We start from the raw sequence: 18,383 nt of genomic DNA on the forward strand, positions 1-18,383 counted from the left end.
AAACCTGCTATCATCTGGGTACTTATAATTTCGAGTCTAAACTGAAAACTGATTATTTAGAAAGGCTACTAGAGTTAGAAATTTTAAAATAATGAAAGCTCATGATTAATCTATCAAAAATTTAATTAATACAGTTGAGATTAGTAGAAACCATTAGGTTTTCTGAGTCTTCCTTAACTCCCCAACCTAACAAATTCTTAACTTCCTTGTCTAAAAACATTCCCAGATTCCCCAAATATCAGACTCTTTGACCTTCACCTTATTCTAGCACTTCAGAATGCATTAACACTGTTTTGTTTATTTAGTTCACATAACCCCCTCCTCAATAAACAATGTCTTGTTTACTATTGTATCTGTAAGACTAATGCCAGCATCTAACAAATTACTGGTGCTGAAATTTTATTTGCTGAATGAATGGCTAGATATACACATATAAAGAGTTACTAACTGAACCTTACACATAATAGCACTCATCATTTGATATGTATCAATCATTATTGGCTACTACAGTAAATGGTTTATGTAAATATCTCATCAATACTCAAAAACCTTATAAAAAAGTTATTACCACATCTCTGTTTTACAGATCAGGAAACAGGCTCAGAGGATTAGGTTACTTGACCATGATCTAGGAGCTATTATGTAGTAGATTCTAGATGCCAACCCAAGTCTGTATAACTCTAAGGCCCATGTTCTTAATCATGATTTAATCATCACTTATTAAAGCTACTCTTATTAAATACCTCCTAATAGTAACTTAGAAGGTATTTCAATAGTTTTAAGCCCTAGTTTTTATAGATATTTGTTACTAATCTAAATTCAAAATATTAAATGCCAGAGGATACTTACTCTTAAGTTTCTAATGCCATCTTGATGTTTCAATTTTTCAAAAAAAGACTGAAAAAAATCAGATCTTTCCACATGTCTTGGAGCTACACAAAGTGCATCAATGTCAGCTCCTGTAAATTAAAGTAGTTCTTAATTAAGAATATATTATGTGTTATATTCTTTGTTAAAGTACACACAAACATATGTACAGAAGAAAGTATGAAGTTGAGTACAAGAAAATGTTAACAATGATTAGCTCTAAGTAGTGAAATAGTGGGAACTTTGTTCTCCTACATTTTCTAATTATGAAGAGTTTGTTATTGAATGTTCTTAGCACTAGAACACAGAAAAGCAGTTACCTTTGGTGTGTACTCCAAGCCTGTAGGATCCAAATGTGAAAATTTTACCACCAACAGTAGCCACAACAGAAGGTGGGAGGTTCTAAAATAAAATTAAGCGGAAGACATTCAATTATTCAAATTATTTAGCATAAAAGTCACCTCAATGTTGGCTGGGCATGGTGGCTCACACTTGTAATCCCAGCACTATAGGAGGCCGAGGCCGGTGGATCACCTGAGGTCAGGAGTTCAAGACCAGCCTGGCCAACATGGCAAAACTTCTTCTCTACTAGGAATACAAAAGTTAGCTGGGCGTGGTGGTGGCCACCTGTAATCCCAGCTACTTGGTAGGCTGAGGCAGGAGAATCACTTGAACCTGGGAGGTGGAGGTTGCAGCGGCCAAGATTGTGCCATTGCACTCCAGTCTGGGGAACAAGAGTGAAACTCTGTCTCAAAAAATAAAAAAAAAAAATCACCATAATGTCTACTGGCCTTTATTGAGCAAATGATACATGATTAGATTTGTCAACCTTGTCAAGATTAGATTTGTAAAAGTGCTTCACAGATCCTCTGGCTGTGATCTGAAGGAATAAGGGTATTCCCAGAGGAAAGACAAAACAAATTCACCCCCACTACACATACATACATCCCTATCTGAAGAAAAGCTTTTCTTTTTAATCACTTGACCATACTTGTCCCCTCCAACTGCCTGTCTTTCGCTTCATCACTCTTTCGGTAGTCAACAAGGAACTCTCAGTTACCAAACTAATGTGCTTTCACCTCTCTAAAACATAACACTCTTGGCCAATCCCATATCCCCTTTAGTTTTTGTGACAGGTATGTTTAATTTCTTGATTCTAGCTCTACAACCTTTCTGTAAGAATGGAGTCATTCCTGACACGATCTCCTTATGAGAGCTATTCTAACAAGCTTAATTAACATTTCTTGGATTATAACATAATTAAAATGCTACTTTTTGGCTGGGCGTGGTCATGCCTGTAATCCCAGCACTTTGGGAGACTGAGGCAAGAGGTCCACTTGTGTCCAGTTCAAGACCAGCCTGAGCAACACAATGAGACACCATCTCTACAAAAAAGAAAACATTAGCTAGGCATGTGGCGTGTGCCTCTAGTCTCAGCTACTCAGGAGGCTGCAATGGGACAACTGCTTGAGCCCAGGAGGTTGAGCCTCAACAACGAGACCTTGCCTCAAAAAAAAAAAAAAAAAAAAGAAAAAGAAAAAGAAAAAAAAGCTAATTTTCACCTTTTGAGAGCCAGTTCCAAAAGCCCATCAGATAGTCACTCAAGTATCCTGATCCACTTCAATATCCAGCCTCAAGCAAGCAAAAAAATTCTTCCAATGATAACAGTCAGATATTGCTTCTGAGTTCTCTATTTTTGTTCCTCATTATCCTTACTGCCCAGACCTTTTCCTTCTTCTTGGCTTACCATTTCTTAGCTTATATCCCTCAAATTTGTGGCCTCCTTTCTATTCAACGACTACTCCCCTAATTCTAGGCTATTTAATGGCATCCTAAACTACCCCTAATTAATCTTCCTTTTCTCTTTCACTATCCTGTATAAAATTCACTGGCTGATGTTCTTAAATTACTCTATTAAATATAGTTGTTGTATTCAAAAGTTGCCAATGTCTTCTTCCCTAACTACTGAGGTAAGGATCCTTGGGCCTGTTGTTGAAAATCTCCACGACATGTTCCTAGGGATCTTTCTTGCCTTGTCTTCTTATCTTCCTTTCTGAAGCTCCAACTACCTACCAACCAACCAACATGGTTACAGAATCCAACCTCCTTTTCACTGCATTTGCCATTGTTCCTGCCTCAAGTGCTTGCCCATTCTTTCTGGGCATCTTTTGTTTTTTGGGGTTTTTTTTTTTTTTTTTTAACAGATGGAGACGGGGTCTCACTGTGTTGCCCAGGCTGAAGTGAGCACAGCAGTGTGATCTTAGCTCACCACAGCCTCAAACTACTGAGCACAAAATATTCCCCCTGCCTTGGCTTACAGAGTATCTGAGACTACAGACAGGTACCACTGTGCCTGGGTAATTTTTAAATAATTTTTGCAAAGATGGGGTCTTGCTTTGTTGCCCAGGCTGGTCTCAAGTTCCTGTTTTAAAGCGATCCTCCTGTCTCATCCTCCCAAAGTGCTGGGATCACAGGCATGAGCCACCATGTCCAGCTTCTGGCTATCGGTATCATCCACTTTTAGAAGTTCACTTCAAGTTCCACCTCTTCCATGAAGCCTTCCCTGGTTATCCTTACTCCCTAACAAGCTTTTTTTTCCTCTGTGCTTTCTGCCATTACAATTCTTAAATTCTTTTTTGCTATATTTACTGACTTCTTTGGCATGTAAAATCATATTTCATATTTAATCTTCAATCATATTTACATTTCTCAGAGTTAAGAACTGTGTCTACTGCTTCTCTGTATTTTCTCACAATGCCCAGTACAAGTTCTAAAGAATAATATCTGCTGATTAACTTCCACTTGAATGTAAGTATCTATATAATAGTATATTATCCTTGTTAATGCCTCTGTGTAATGAATATTAATGTTAAGAGTATCACAAATAATTTTATAGCTAGAAAGAAGTTAGTAAATTAATCAGATTTTTTAAAGAGACAGAGACTTGTTATGTTGCCCAGGCTGGCCTTGAACTCTTAGGCTCAAGATCTTCCTGCTTCAGCCTCCTGAGTAGCTGGGACTACAGGCATGCACCACCATGCCCAGGAATCTGTAAATTTATTGATGATTAACATGAATGAAATGGACAGAGAAGACAGGACCCTAAAAAAATCTTTTAGTTCACATTTCTATTTTGAGAAGTCTGATTCTCGCATGATTTATGAGAAAGTGATATGCTAAATCAGTTTGCCACAGCCATAGTATCTAACCAAAATGATTTGATGTGGGATTCTACACTATTTAAAGTTTAAATATCCCAATTGTGTACAGATTCAAATCATCTTTGATTAAACCCAAATCCTTCAGTTACTTTCCAAAGTAAAATATACATAAAGAGAATTACAGGCTGTGAGTGGTGGCTCATGCCTATAATCCTAACACTTCGGGAGGCTGAGGTGGGAGGTTCACTTGAGCTCAAGAGTTCAAGATCAGCCTGGCAACACAGTGAGACCTCGTCACTTTTTTTTTTTAAATAAAAAAAAAAAAAAGAGAATTATAGGCTGGGCGTGGTTGTGACTCATGCCTGTAATCTCAACACTATGGGAAGCCAAAGCAGGAGGATCACTTGAGTACAAGAGTTTGAGGACAGCCTGGGCAACATGGTAAGACCCCATCTCTACCAAAAAAAAAAAAAAAAAAAAAAAAGTAGCTAGGCATCAGGATGTGTACCTGTAGCCTCTGCTACTTGGGGGGCTGGGGTGAGAGGATTGCTTGAGCCTAGGAGTTTGAGGCTGTAGTGAGCCATGATTATGCATGCCACTGCACTCCAGCTTGGGAGACAGAGTGAGAGATCCTTCCCCCATTCCCCCACACAAAAGAGACAATTACAATTCACAAAGAAAAATGACCTCATCTGCTCAATGGAAGATGTTAACTAACTTTATTTTTTTTGACTACCTGTGACTAGCATTTCCATCTGCTCAGAATTTGACTCATCCAATAACTTCAACTATTGATAACCCTGGTGAGTTCAGAAATGAGGCAGACAGCCTTTTGGCAACAAAAGTAAATAGCATAAATACCATGTTAAACTCAACGACTGTAGTCTTTAGGAGACTCAACTTTATTCTGAGCCCACTGTTTAAAAGAACCAATTCTACATATTTATCATAGCTACAGAAAAAAATAATAAAAGCTGTAAAAGAATTCTAGACCGGGTGTGGTGGCTCATGCCTATAATCCTAGCACTTTGGGAGGCCAAGGCAGGTGGATTGCTTGAACTCAGGAGTTCGAGACCAGCCTGGCCAACATGGCAAAACCCCGTCTCTATCAAAAATACAAAAATTAGCCAGGTGTGGTGGTGCATGCCTGTGGTCCCAGCTACTAGGGAGGCTGAGGTGGGGAGGTTGGGAGGACTGCTGGAGCCTGGGAGGCGGAGGTTGCAGTGAGCTGAGATTGCGCCACTGCATTCCAGCCTGGGTGATAGAGTAAGACCCCATCGCCAAAAAAAAAAAAAAAATCTGCAGTTGTTTACCTAATTTCTAAATCCATGCAGATTAAGGGGCAGAAAGGGACTTTACAGCCAGACACACTGACAACTGTGAGTTTTAAACAGTGGGCTTTCTTTTAAACAGTGGGCTTTTAACTGACTGCTGTTAAGGCAAAGATAGGAAAACTATGAAAAACAAAAACCTTAAAATATAACAGTATGGGCTACCTAGTGATGAGGCAAATGGTATCATCCAGTTGAACATTCTCTCCCTCATTCTGGTACAGCCAGTAAAATAACCTTCGCAGTGGTGATTCTCAGACAATAATAAAAATTCAATTGTGAGGCTGGGCATAGTGGCTCACGCCTGTAATCCCAGCACTCTGGGAGGCCGAAGAGAATGGATTACTTGAGGTCAGGAGTTCGAGACCAGCCTGGCCAACATGGTGAAACCCCATCTCTACCAAAAATATAAAAATTAGCTGGGCATGGTGGCGTGCACCTGTAATCCCAGCTACTCGGGAGGCTGAGGCAAGAGAACTGCTTGAACACAGGGGTGGAGGTTGCAGTGAGTCAAGATTACGCCACTGCACTGCAGCCTGGGCAACAGAGAGAGACCATGTCTCAAACAAGAACAAAACCAAGGCCAGGTGTGATGGCTCACACCTGTAATCCCAGAACTTTGGGAGGCTGAGGCGGGTAGATCACCTGAGGTCAGGAGTTTGAGACCAGGCTGACCATTATGGTGAAACCCCGTCTCTACTAAAAATATAAAAATTAATTGGGCATGGTGGTGTGCACCTGTAACCCCAGCTACTTGGGAGGCTAAGACAGGAGAATCGTTTGAACCTGGGAGGTAGAGGCTGCTGTGAGCTGAGATCTCGCCACTGCACTCCAGCCTGGGCGACAGAGCAAGATTCTATCTCAAAAACAAAAACAAAAACAATTATATTCAAAATATAGTTAGCCTTCCGTATCTGCAGTTTCCACATCTGCAGATTCAACCAATCACACACAGATAAAAAATATTGGGGGGAAAAAGCCATAAAAAATCAAGCAAATTTTAGGCAGGGCACAGTGGCTCATGCCTGTAATCCCAGCACTTTGGGAGGCTGAGGTCAGAAGACTGCTGGAGACCAGGAGTTTGAGACCAGCCTGGGTAATACAGTGATACTCTTGTCTCTACAAAAAGTAATAAACAAAATAAGCCAAGCACAATTGTGCATTCCTACAGTTCCAGCTATTCAGGAGGCTGAGGTGGGAGGATCACTTGAGCCCAGGAGTTTGAGACTGCAGTGAGCTATATAACTGTGCCACTGTACTGCAGCCTGGGTGACAGAGGGAGATCCTGTCTATAAAAAAAAATAAAATAAAATTTATGGTCGGGCGTGGTGGCTCAAGCCTGTAATTCCAGCACTTGGGGAGGCTGAGGTGAGATCATGCCACTGCACTACAGCCTGGGTGACAGAGCAAGACTCTGTCTCCAAAAAAAAAAAAAAAAAAAAAGAATAAAATTTAGGCTGGGCGCGGTGGCTCGAGCCTGTAATCCCAGCACTGTGGGAGGCTGAGGCAGGCGGATCACCTGAGATCAGGAGTTCGAAACCAGCCTGGTCAATATGATGAAACCACGTCTCTACTAAAAATACAAAAATTAGCCCAGTGTGGTGGTACACGCCTTAGTCCCAGCTACTCGGGAGGCTGAGGCAAGAGAATCACTTGAATCTGGGAGGAGGAGGTTGCACTGAGCCAAGATTGCACCACTGCATTCCAGCCTTGGCCAAAGAGGGAGATTCCATCTCAAAAAAAGAAAAAAAAATTTAAACATGCTAATAAAAAAAAAATTACAGTGACAACTATTTACATAGCATTAACATTGTATTAGATATTTTAAGTAATCTAGAAATGGCTGAAAGTATGCAAAAGGATCTGAAAAGGTAACATGCAAATATGTACTATATTATTTCATATAAGGAACCTGAGCATCCACAGATTTTAGTATCTTTGGAGGTCCCAGAACCAATCCCCCGGAGGATACCAAGGGAGGACTGCACTACACAAAGCAGGAAAATGTAATCAATTTCAGGAAAAAAATAGTTAAGCTACAGGAGGGGAAAAAGGTTGTGTAGTTATAAATTAGTTTGCAAATTCCTATGTCTTAGGAACCAAGCAGGTAGGCAAATAAGGGAATCCCACATGAGAAACATAGTAACTGCTCAATTAATCACCTTGCAAAGAAAACAGGGAGTGGTGGGGGCCATGAGGCAATGGAAGACAGGAGCCCAATCCCCTTCAAGCCTCTTCCTGCTGTGCACAAAGGCAGGCCCAGCATTGCCAGATCTAATACTTTATAAAAACAGCTGAAATGTGATTTTTAAGTAAAATCTGATGTTTAAATTTTGGCCTACTACATATGAATCAAATAAGACAATTATGTGGACTCACAGCTATATATTGGCTACTTCTGGGTAATCCTCATCTACTTAGAAATTCAACTGTCTAGACCAATTCATTCCTACATATACCAGAGAGCCAAGCTTTGATGTATTTCAGATACTTCTCAACACCTGCATCTTATTGCCAGGATGAATGGCCAAGATATAATAAAAACAAGAATTCCACATAGTTTAGAGTCTTACCTTACTCTCGCTGACATCAGAAATCCATTCTTTTACTAAATTGTTCAATTTACCAAGAACCACCAGCCTATAAAAAAAAATGCTTCAGATTAAAACAAACAAACAAATGAACAAACAGTATTTTTAAAAACCCATATAGGCAGTACCCTTTGTGTTGATGCTGGGGTAAAACCATAACATATATGTGATAATGCTATCACATCTACTGACACAGCGCCATCTCTTTGGCATTTTTAGATCCTTAACAGTGCCAAAGAGGTGATAAATCTGATTACAGTATTTTAGTTTTTGAGCTATTTTCAAAAATTCAAAAAGCCTAATAAAAATCATAAAATTGCCTTCAATGAGGCTGTAAAGGCTTAGTGAACTGTCAACTTTCTTGGCTTTACTATGGAATTAATTCAATACAATGTGGTAATAGAAGCTAGAATTCTCTCATTGCTAGTAATAGGTCTTTGACTAATTAAAATGGTGGAACTAATTACTGGCTAATTTCTGTCTAATAGTATTAAAGTAGTTTGGTATTATTAAAACAACTTATAACCAATGGTGTAAATGAATCCACATTTAGAAGAGAAAAGTAGCGTTTAGACATACCAAAGATAACATGCAAAACTGAACGTCTGTCCAAACTTACTTCTTCCTCAGTCTTCCACAAATAATGAAATTCCATCCTTCAAGGTGCCGAGACCAAAAATCTTGGCCATCATCCTTGACCCCTCACACACACATTCCAGTCATTAAACCCTAAGAACCCTACCTTTAAAATATATCCAGATTTCTACTTTTTATTACCTCTATGACCATCCTCCAGGTTCTAGCCACCATCATTTCCTCCTAGGGCTATTATAATGGCTTGCTAACTGGTTTCTCTGCTCTGCCCTTGCACTTCTCTTAAGATTACTCTCCATACAGCAGCCAGAGTGACTGTTAAAACTTTTTTAAGTCATCATGTCAATCTTCTTTTCAAAACCCTAATAGCTTCTCATTTCACTCAGAATAAACCAAACCTTGACAACACCTTACAAGGTCCTAAGAGCTCTTGCCCTCCAAGCTCCTTCCCACCTTGCTTTCATTAAGCCTATATTTTCCTGCTTCCTCACTGCTCAGACACCCAGGGTATCTTGCTATGCACTCTTCAAATACACCACTTCAAGAGTTCTGCCTGGAACACTTTTCCCTCAGATAGACACATGGCTCCCTCCTTCATCTTTAAATTTTCCCTTAAATGTAACTTTCTCAATGAGGCTTTCCCTGAAACCTCTACCCCCTCAGCTTTTTCTCAGTAGCACTTATCATGTGTAATATTACTCACGAGTGTCATACTGATATTATTGATGACAAATCTCTTCCTCTAACCCCTACCTAAACTGTAAGCTCCAAGAGGGCCAAGATTTTTCTTTTTGTCATTTCTGCACCTGTATCTAGAGACACAGTAGGTATTCAATATGTTCGCAGAATTAATGATTAAATAATGCACTGTCAAATATTTTATGGTTTTCAATGACATACCTGTGGTTCAATTCTTCCTCATCTTCAAACACTCCAAATGGTTTCATGGCGTCAATTAATTTCTGTGTGTAAATATGATCAATTTCTTTAGGAGATGCCAAACTAATTGGGGAGGTAATTCCATAATGCTTTTGTTGACGCTGGCTGTCCAGCACGGTGTTTCTGTTCAAGAAAATAAGAAAAATGAAACAAAAAATTTAAAGTATATACCATACTGATACACTGCATCTCTCAATCTACTCATGTTAATTTAGCTACCTTAAAAGTTTACTTAGTACTAACAGTAGTGGCAGACACTTTCTTGTAAAGGAAAAATGGGTATTTTATGTTTATGTTTATGAAGGGGCTATTCATACTGCCTGCAGCTTTCATGGTTAGGATGTTTTTTCAAGCCAAGCGCAGCATGTGTTGGCATCAAGACAATTGTACCAACACCACTCAGCTCAAACCCAGAGTTTGATTGAGATCTGTGCCAGGGCCACCTCCACTACCCTGCAGACTTAAGTCAAGTGCCATCCAGATTCTAGAATCTTTGAAAAGCAGTCAACCACTTGAAAGAAAGCTTTTAGTAAAAATAATGGGTTTTTTTCCCCAGGAAAGAAATGAAAACATCCCATTAGAAGGTCCTTGTGAAATAATCTGGCTTTTAAAAAGAAATCACAATTAGATTTGTCCTTGGGAAACCAAGGTTAACATCCTCTGCTTGAATCAGAGTTTACAGTCCTAGTATTTTGTGATTCTAGTTAATTATTCTCTTCATTTTAGACTGGTACCCATACCATCTTCACATTGAAATAAAATTCTTTATACTACTGGCAATCGTTTGGAAGATACATGAGCCACCCTCCAAACATCTTAGCCATCAAGAAACTACGGTCTTGAATAAAGTACAAAAGAAGTTCTGAGACTTTTTTTTCTTTTTTTTTTTGAGATAGAGTCTCTCTCTGTCTCCCAGGCTGGAGTGCATTAGGGAGATCTCAGCTCACTGCAACCTCTGCCTCCTGGGTTCAAGCAATTCTCCTACCTCAGCCTCCCAAGTAGCTGGGATTACAGGCATGTGCCACCACACCCAGCTACTTTTTGTATTTTTAGTAGAGACGGAGTTTCGCCATGTTGCCAGGCTGGTCTCGAACTCCTGACCTCAGGTGATCCAACAGTCTCGGCCTCCCACGGTGCTGGGATCACAGGCGTGAGCCCCCGCGCTCAGCCAATTCAAGTTCTGAGATTTTGAGTTTACACAAACTAATCAACTTCAAAATAAATTCTGGGAGCAACAGGGGTTGGCAAAACTTCTAATTTTGCTATGAAAGTAAAAACATACACACTAAACGACCAACACTACCATTTATCTTCACCATGCTTCCATGAAGGGCCATTAACACCCAGAGTAAGAATGTAATCTCAAAATTAGAAACAATCTTTCAAGTTGAATAAATTAGCCCTGTAAAAAATAACATACAATAGAGATTGTTTAATTGTTTTTGGATTCTAACTGGTCAAAACACTGTCTTACCACTACTAAGTACACAGAGTAAGACACGCTGTAATAGCTAAAGATCTCATTAGAGGCCAGGCGTGGTGGCTCATGCCTGTAATCCCAGTACTCTGGGAGGCCAAGGCAGGTGGATTACTAGAGGTCAGAAGTTCAAGATCAGCCTGGCCAACATGGTGAAACCCCGTCTCTACTGAAAATACAAAAAATTAGCTGGGCATGGTGGCGGACGTCTGTAATCCCGGCTACTCGGGAGGCTGAGGCAGGAGATTCGCTTGAACCCAGGAGACGAAGGTTGCAGTGAACCAAGATCGCGCCACCGCCCTCCAGCCTGGGCAACAAGAGCGAAACTCCGTCTCAAAAAAAAAAAAAAAAAAAAAAAAAAAAAAAAAAAAAAAATCTCATTAGGCAGAGAGGGAGAAAGAATCAAATGGAAGATAAAATAGCCTGTATACCTTCCAAAATGACTCAAAAAAAAAAAAAAACAAAAAAAAAAACAAACAAACCAACCCAGAAACCAAAATACTGGTTAATTTATCTTCTGTATTTATTTTGTTGTAGAACAAACAAAACTTCAATTAGTTATTTCAAGTGGTAATTTCTTTTTAAAGATTTGGCTGTTTACCTCTGAGAAAGCTAGAGCAGTGTTTCGGTATTGTTTGTGTAATACATATGTAAATATATATGGTAAGTGAATAGGACAGAGTAATTATCTACATATCTATATAGTATCACTCAATCGCAATAATCCTAAGAGGTATTGAATAAGTGCCATTTTACAGATAAGTATCTGAAAGTCAAAGAGAGGACAAGCCAGAATCTGAACTCCAAAACCTCTTTCCACTACTCCATTCTCTCCTCTCTAACTACTTCAGCTCTGACACCATGATGACGGGCCTCACTTTTTTACCTGTATGCTGACAAAGTTGGCCAACTAGCCTACTGGCCCTAAAATTCCAAATCCAGGTTCTGAACTTCCCCTATCTAGAGGGGAGGGGAAAGTATAAACAACAGAATCCCACATTCCCTTCAAACCATCAATTTCACTTACAGGCAAACAACCTAGAGAAATTGTAGTTACAAGCGTACAAAGAGACACCTAAAAGAACGTTCACTGTCACATTGTAACATTAAAAACTTAGAAATAAAATAGTCACTAACAGGAAAAGAATTAAATTAGGGTGTATTCCTACAATAGAATACAATACAATAATTAATATTAATTACAACTAAAATACTAACATGAACAAAGCTCAGAGATACTATGTTGTGCTAAAGAAGTTACAGAATTCCAAGTGTGATACGAGTTATATAAAGTTTAAAAACAACTAGAACTATGCCAGTTATTATGAACACATGTGTATGTAGTAATAGCATTGAAAAACATGCAGCTCCCATGATTCGAGGGCGGAAAAAAAAGAAGTAAAATAAAAAACACTCAGCAACGATAAACATCAAATTCAAGACTGTGGAGACATCTGGAGCAAGAGATGATTGGGACCAGAGAAGGAGGTAGGAGAGTCCTTCAGATATATCTGGAATGCTTGATTTCTTTTTAAAATAAATACATAGATACGTATATACACACCGTGTGTGTGCGTGTGTGCATGTACGTGTATGTGTGTACAGTTACGTTTTGGGAGAAATGGGTGGTGGCTCCACAAATGATGCTTATGTTATTCTCTACATTTTTCTGCATGTTTAAATTATTTCCTAATAGACCAAAATGGAAGAAGCTACAACAAAATCTTGCCAAGTACGGGAACTGTTTCTGACTTATCAAAGTGTGAACAAGAGGTACAGACCGGTAGATGTTGTGGGTAGGTGGGGAAGCAGGGGGTGAGGGAGAGGGTGGGGACGGCGGTGAAAAGACTGTAGCCTCATATGAAAGAGAAACCCTTGGGCTGCGATAGGTCTTTCACTCCTGAAGACCTGGAGACAGCCGGTCGGGAAGGGAGGAGGGGGAGGCAGGGGGATGGTATTTGCGCCAATGCAGACAGGAGCAGACGGGCTCAGACAGTGCTGGGGGCAGGCGAGTGACCGACAATTTCTCCCTACGGACACAGGCACCTCTTTCCCTCCTCATCCTTTTCTGAGGGCGTCCTCGGAGGCGGGACAGCTGGGGACTCCCGGAGTCCCCGAGTCCGTGCAGGGGTGGCCAGGTGAGCCGCCGGGTTTAGGGGAGGTGCCCTTGCGGACCGGCCGGGAGCCGGGAAGGAGACCATCCCGGCGAGCTGCGTGCAGGGCGCAAGGGACAGGGAACGGAAACAAGGACACAGACGGACCACCTCAGCTCACCCCTACCCGCCTCACCCCAACCGCCGCCCCCCACCACTTACGCAGACATCTCTTTCATCGCTTCCTGCGTCTCCCTCTCCAGCGAGTGTTTATCGCTCTGGAGTCCTGTTCTTGCTGTTCCCTTCTCCCCCTGTTCACTTTCCTCCGGTCGCTAGTAGCTCGCTTGCTCGCTCACTTTCCCACTTACTATGGCTGAGGCATCCAACCGAGTAGTGAAAACACCACAAAACCGGCTCTATTTATGACAATACAGCGCGGCCGACGCCAATATGGCGCCGCTTCCCAGCCTGCTTCTCGCAGGCCTCAGCCCCGCCCCTGGAGGTCTGGACCACCCTCAGCCACGCCCCCTCTGCCTTGAGGTCCCGGGAGGCTCCGGGGCCCCGCCCACAAGCTCAGGGCTCTCAGTGTACCGTTGGTTCGAAGGAGCATTTATTTGGTACTCTCCTTTGTCCGCGGTACTGTCAATGCCGGTAGACCGCTTGGAAGGAAATTTGGAGATATGTTTTCCTTGCCTCTCGAATGGCAGCATATATCATACATTTTTTAAAAAGGTCACACCCTTGCCTAGCAAAAACTATTTCAACGCCTCCGTTATCCTACATCTTTGATTTAATTATAGTTATACATAATTAACTCACCAGTTGAGATTTTGTCTCGAAAGGGTCACACCCAGGAACATACGACTTTCACACAAGTATCCCAGGGAAAAACAAGCTTGTAAATTGGAGGCTTAACTGTTCTCTTCACCCCTAAGTACCACCTTTGATTAGTGACATTCTGGCATTTAGCTGACAGAGGTTGAAAATAGTAGCTAGCAGTTTGCAATAGGATAAATCCCAGGCTGAAACAAAAATCTTACACTTTTAAATAGTGGAGATCATGTTCGATGTGAGTGTGGGGATGAAAATGAGAAAATAATAACCAATTTTAAAATGCTGAAAGGTAGAAGTAATTTCAAGCACTAAATCATTACAAAGAAAAGGAAGTCAAGAACTGCTTGCTCTTGAACATAACTCAGAGTTACAGTAAATAGAGGAGATTACTTGCTGATTAATTCATTCAAAAATATTTATTGAGGCAGGATACAGTGGCTCACACCTGTAATCCCAGCACTTTGGGAGGCCAAGGTGGGAGAATTGCTTGAGGCCAGGAGTTCGAGAACAGCCTGGGCAACATAGTGAGACCCTGTCACTACAAAAAGTTTAAAAAAAATTAGCTGGGCATGGTGGCCCATGCCTGTAGTCCCAGCTACTCAGGAGGCTGGGGTGGGAGGATCTCTTTGAGTCCAGGACGTGGAGGCTGCAGGAAACCAGGATGGCACCACTGCATTCCAGCCAGAGTGATAGAAGGAGACCCTGTCTCAAAAAAATAAATAAATAAATAAATAAAAACTACAAAAAATATTTTTGAAAACCTGAGCAAGGTGCAGTGGCTCTTGCCTGCAATCCCAGTGCTTTGTGATGCCAAGGCTGGTGGATCACTTGAGGCCATGAGTTCTATTAAGACCAGCCTGGCCAACATGGCAAAAACCCATCTCTACTTAAAAGCAACAACAAAAACCTGATGTGGCCTGGTGTGGTGGCTCACACCTGTAATCCTAACATTTTGGGAGGCTGAGGCGGGTGGATCACTTGAGGTCAGGAGTTCGAGACCAGCCTGGCCAACATGGTGAAACCCCATCTCTACTAAAAATAGAAAAACTAGCTGGGTGCGTGGTGCGCCTGTGATCCCGGCTACTCAGCAGGGTGAGGCAGGAGAATTGCGTGAACCCGAGAGGCAGAGGTTTTTTTGAGATGGAGTCTCGCTCTGTTGCCCAGGCTGGGGTGCAGTGGCGTGATCTCTGCTCAGCCTCCTGAGTAGGTGGGATTACAGGCATGCACCACCATGTCCAGCTATATTTTTGTATTTTTAGTACAGACGGGGTTTCACCATGTGGGCCAGCTAGTCTCAAACTCCTGACATCAGGTAATCCGCCCACCTCGGCTTCCCAAAGTGCTAGGATTACAGATGTGAGCCACCACACCCAGCCAAGCAGTGTTTTATTATTTATTTATTTATTTATTTTTGAGATGGAGTCTCACTCTGTCACCTAGGCTGCAGCACAGTGGCATGATCTTGGCTCACTGCATCCTCTGCCTCCTGGGTTCAAATGATTCTCCTGTCTCAGCCTCCCAAGTAGCTGGGACTACAGGCGTGCGCCACCACGCCTGGCTAATTTTTTGTATTTTAGAGATGGACTTTCACCATGTTGGCCGCCCACCTCAGCCTCCCAAAGTGCTGGGATTACAGGCGTGAGCCACCGCTTCCAGCCTAATTTTTGTATTTTTAGTGGAGACAGGGTTTCACCATATTGGTCAGGCTAGTCTTGAACTCCTGGCCTCGTGATCCGCCAGCCTCAGCCTCCCAAAGTGCTGGGATTACAGGCGTGAGCCACCATGCCCGGCCACGGTGTTTTAATCAATTGCTTTTCTTCCCATTTTCCTGTCTTTGTTAATCTACCTGGGATTTAATGACAGTCCCTAACCCCCATCTCAATAAGGATACTGTATTTTTCCCAACCCCAATTTCAATAAGGCCATTTTTCTTATTTGCAGTGTATATTGTAACTGTATTTGTTAAGTTAAAAATTTTCAAATGACAAAACTAACCCATGCGCATAAAAAAAGAGCGGACGTCTGTCCCTCCTTTCCATCTCTTGCCCAGGCTGGAGTGCAGTGATGTGATCTCAGCTCACTGCAACCTCCACCTTCCGGTTTCGAGTGATTCCCCTGCCTCAGCCTCCTGAGTAGCTGGGATTACAGGTGCCCGCCACTATGCCCAGCTAATTTTTGTATTTTTAGTAGAGACAGCATTTTGCCATGTTGGCCAGGCTGGTCTTGAACTCCTGACCTCAGGTGATCCGCCTGCCTTGGCCTCCCAAAGTGCTGAGATTACAGGCGTGAGCCACCGTGCCCGGCCTGTATTTTATTTTTGAGACAGACTCTCCCTCTGTTGCCCAAGCTGGAGTGCAGTGGTGTGATCTTGGCTCACTGCAATGTCCATCCCCTGGGTTGAAGCCATTCTCCTGCCTCAGCCTCCCCAGTGGCTGGGATTACAGGTGCGCTCTACCATGCCTGGCTAATTTTTGTATTTTTAGTAGAGATGGAGTTTCACCATGTTAGCTAGGTGGGTCTCAAACTCCTTTCCTCAAGTGATGTATCCGCCTAGGCCTCTTAAAGTGCTGGGATTACAGGCGCGAGCTACCTCGCCCCACTGACATGTATATTGTAAAATAAAATTTATATACTTGAAATTGTCCTCTTAGAAGTTTATACCAGTATATGCTCCAATATGTATGTGATGATCTGTTTTCTCAAACACTCACAAATACTGGGTATTATTATTATTATTATTATTTTGAGACAGAGTTACGTTCTTGTTGCCCAGGCTGGAGTGCAATGGCGCGATCTTGGCTCATTGCAACCTCCGTCCCCTGGGTTCAAGCGATTCTCCTGCCTTAGCCTCCCGACTAGCTGGGATTACAGGTGCCCACCGCCACGCTGGGCTAAGTTTTTGTATTTTTAGTAGAGACGGGGTTTTGCCATGTTGACCAGGCTGGTCTCAAACTCCTGACCTCATGTGATCCACCCTCCTTGGCCTCCCAAAGTGCTAGGATTACACGCATGAGCCACTGCACCTTGCCAAATATCTTTTTTTTTTTTTTTTTTATGACTGGACATGGTGGCTCCACGTGGTGGCTCCGGCCTGTAATCCCGGCATTTTGAGAGGCTGAAGCACGTGAATCACTTGAGGCCAGGAGTTCCAGACCATCCTGGCCAACAGGGTGAAACCTCATCTCTACTAAAAATACAAAAATTAGCTGGTCATGGTGGTGCACGTCTGTAATCCCAGCCAGTTGGGAGGCTGAGGCACAAGAATTGAGTGAACCCGGAAGTGGAAGTTGCAGTGAGCCAGTACACTCCAGCCTGGGTAACAGAGGGATACTGTCTAAAAAAAACCAAAACAAACAAACAAACAAACAAACAAAAACAAAAAACAAACAAAAAAACAACCAGAAAAGCAACTTTTGGCCAGGTACAGTGGCTCACACCTGCAATCCCAGCACTTTGGGAGGCCGAGGTGGGTTGATCACTTGAGGTCAGGAGTTCGAGACCAGCCTGGCCAACATGGTGAAACCCCCGTCTCTACTAAAAATACAAAAAAATTAGCTGGGTGTGGTGGTGGGTGCCTGTAATCTCAGCTACTCTGGAGGCCGAGGCTGGAGAATGGCATGAACCCAGGAGGCGGAGGTTGCGGTGAGCCGAGATCTCGCCATCGCATTCCAGCCAGGGCAACAAGAGTGAAACTTCGTCTCAAAAACAAACAAACAAAAAGCCCCAAAAAACAACTTTTTAATTTGGCTGGGTGTGGTGGCTTATGGTTGCAATCCCAGTACTTTAGGAGGATCCCTTAAGCTCAGGAGTTAAGACCAGCCTGGACAACTGCAAAACCACAACTCTATTTAAAAAAAAAGTTTTTATGCTTATAAAAAAAACTATAAATATACAGAAAAAGTAGAGAGAATAATATAATTAACACCATATACCCATCATGTAGAATTTTTTTAGCATTTGGTCATGTTTCACACATTTTTCGGTGAAATCTTTTTAAGTAAACACATAAAATTTTACTCCTAAATATTTTGATATGCATATCTAATGAGAACACTTTCCTGTACAACCATAATAATATTAACACACTCAAGTATTTCCACTTGTTGCCCAAATATCTTTTGCACCAAGCTTGTTTATAGTGTGATCCAATCAAGAAGTATGATTGCATTTGGTTGTTGGGTCTCTGAAATGGCTTTTTTTTCCTTAAAAGTATTTTTTAATTAGCTGGGCGTGGTGGCAGGTGCCTGTAATCCCAGCTACTTGGGAGGCTGAGGCAGGAGAATTGCTTGAGCTCGAGAGGTGGAGGTTGCAGTGAGCCGAGATCGCACCACTGTACCACTGCACTCCAGCCTGGGCGACAGAGCGAGACTGTCTCAGAAAAAAAAAAAAAAAAAAAAAGGCTTTATTTTTTAAGAGCAGTTTTAGGTTCATAGCAAAATTGAGAAAAAAACAAGTATTTCCCATGTGCTGCCTCCCCCAAGACATGCATAGCCTCC

General features: G+C 42.0%; 1 protein-coding gene across 13 annotated transcripts in view; it reads right to left on the reverse strand.

Moving 5' to 3' along the window:
• Positions 1 to 13,576, reverse strand: part of PAPOLG (poly(A) polymerase gamma) — a 42,342-nt gene extending 28,766 nt beyond the window's left edge. For 10 of the 13 annotated variants that reach the window (XR_010149524.1, XR_010149523.1, XR_010149522.1 and 7 more), the window contains exons 1-5: positions 13,276 to 13,559; positions 9,445 to 9,606; positions 7,933 to 7,999; positions 1,188 to 1,269; positions 850 to 959 (exon numbers count right to left, since the gene is read on the reverse strand). Coding sequence is in view for 6 of the 13 variants with exons in the window: in XM_063789860.1 (XP_063645930.1) it covers positions 850 to 959; positions 1,188 to 1,269; positions 7,933 to 7,999; positions 9,445 to 9,606; positions 13,276 to 13,292 (438 nt within the window). In the remaining 7 variants the exon portion in view is untranslated. Of the gene's footprint in view, positions 1 to 849; positions 960 to 1,187; positions 1,270 to 7,932; positions 8,000 to 9,444; positions 9,607 to 13,275 lie in introns of all 13 variants that reach the window. The other 3 variants (XM_515496.8, XM_009442509.5, XM_063789861.1) reach the window with 3 other exon arrangements.
• Between the last annotated feature and the right edge of the window lie 4,807 nt (positions 13,577 to 18,383).

Source organism: Pan troglodytes, chromosome 12, assembly GCF_028858775.2.
Source record: "Pan troglodytes isolate AG18354 chromosome 12, NHGRI_mPanTro3-v2.0_pri, whole genome shotgun sequence".
Classification (NCBI taxonomy): domain Eukaryota; kingdom Metazoa; phylum Chordata; class Mammalia; order Primates; family Hominidae; genus Pan; species Pan troglodytes.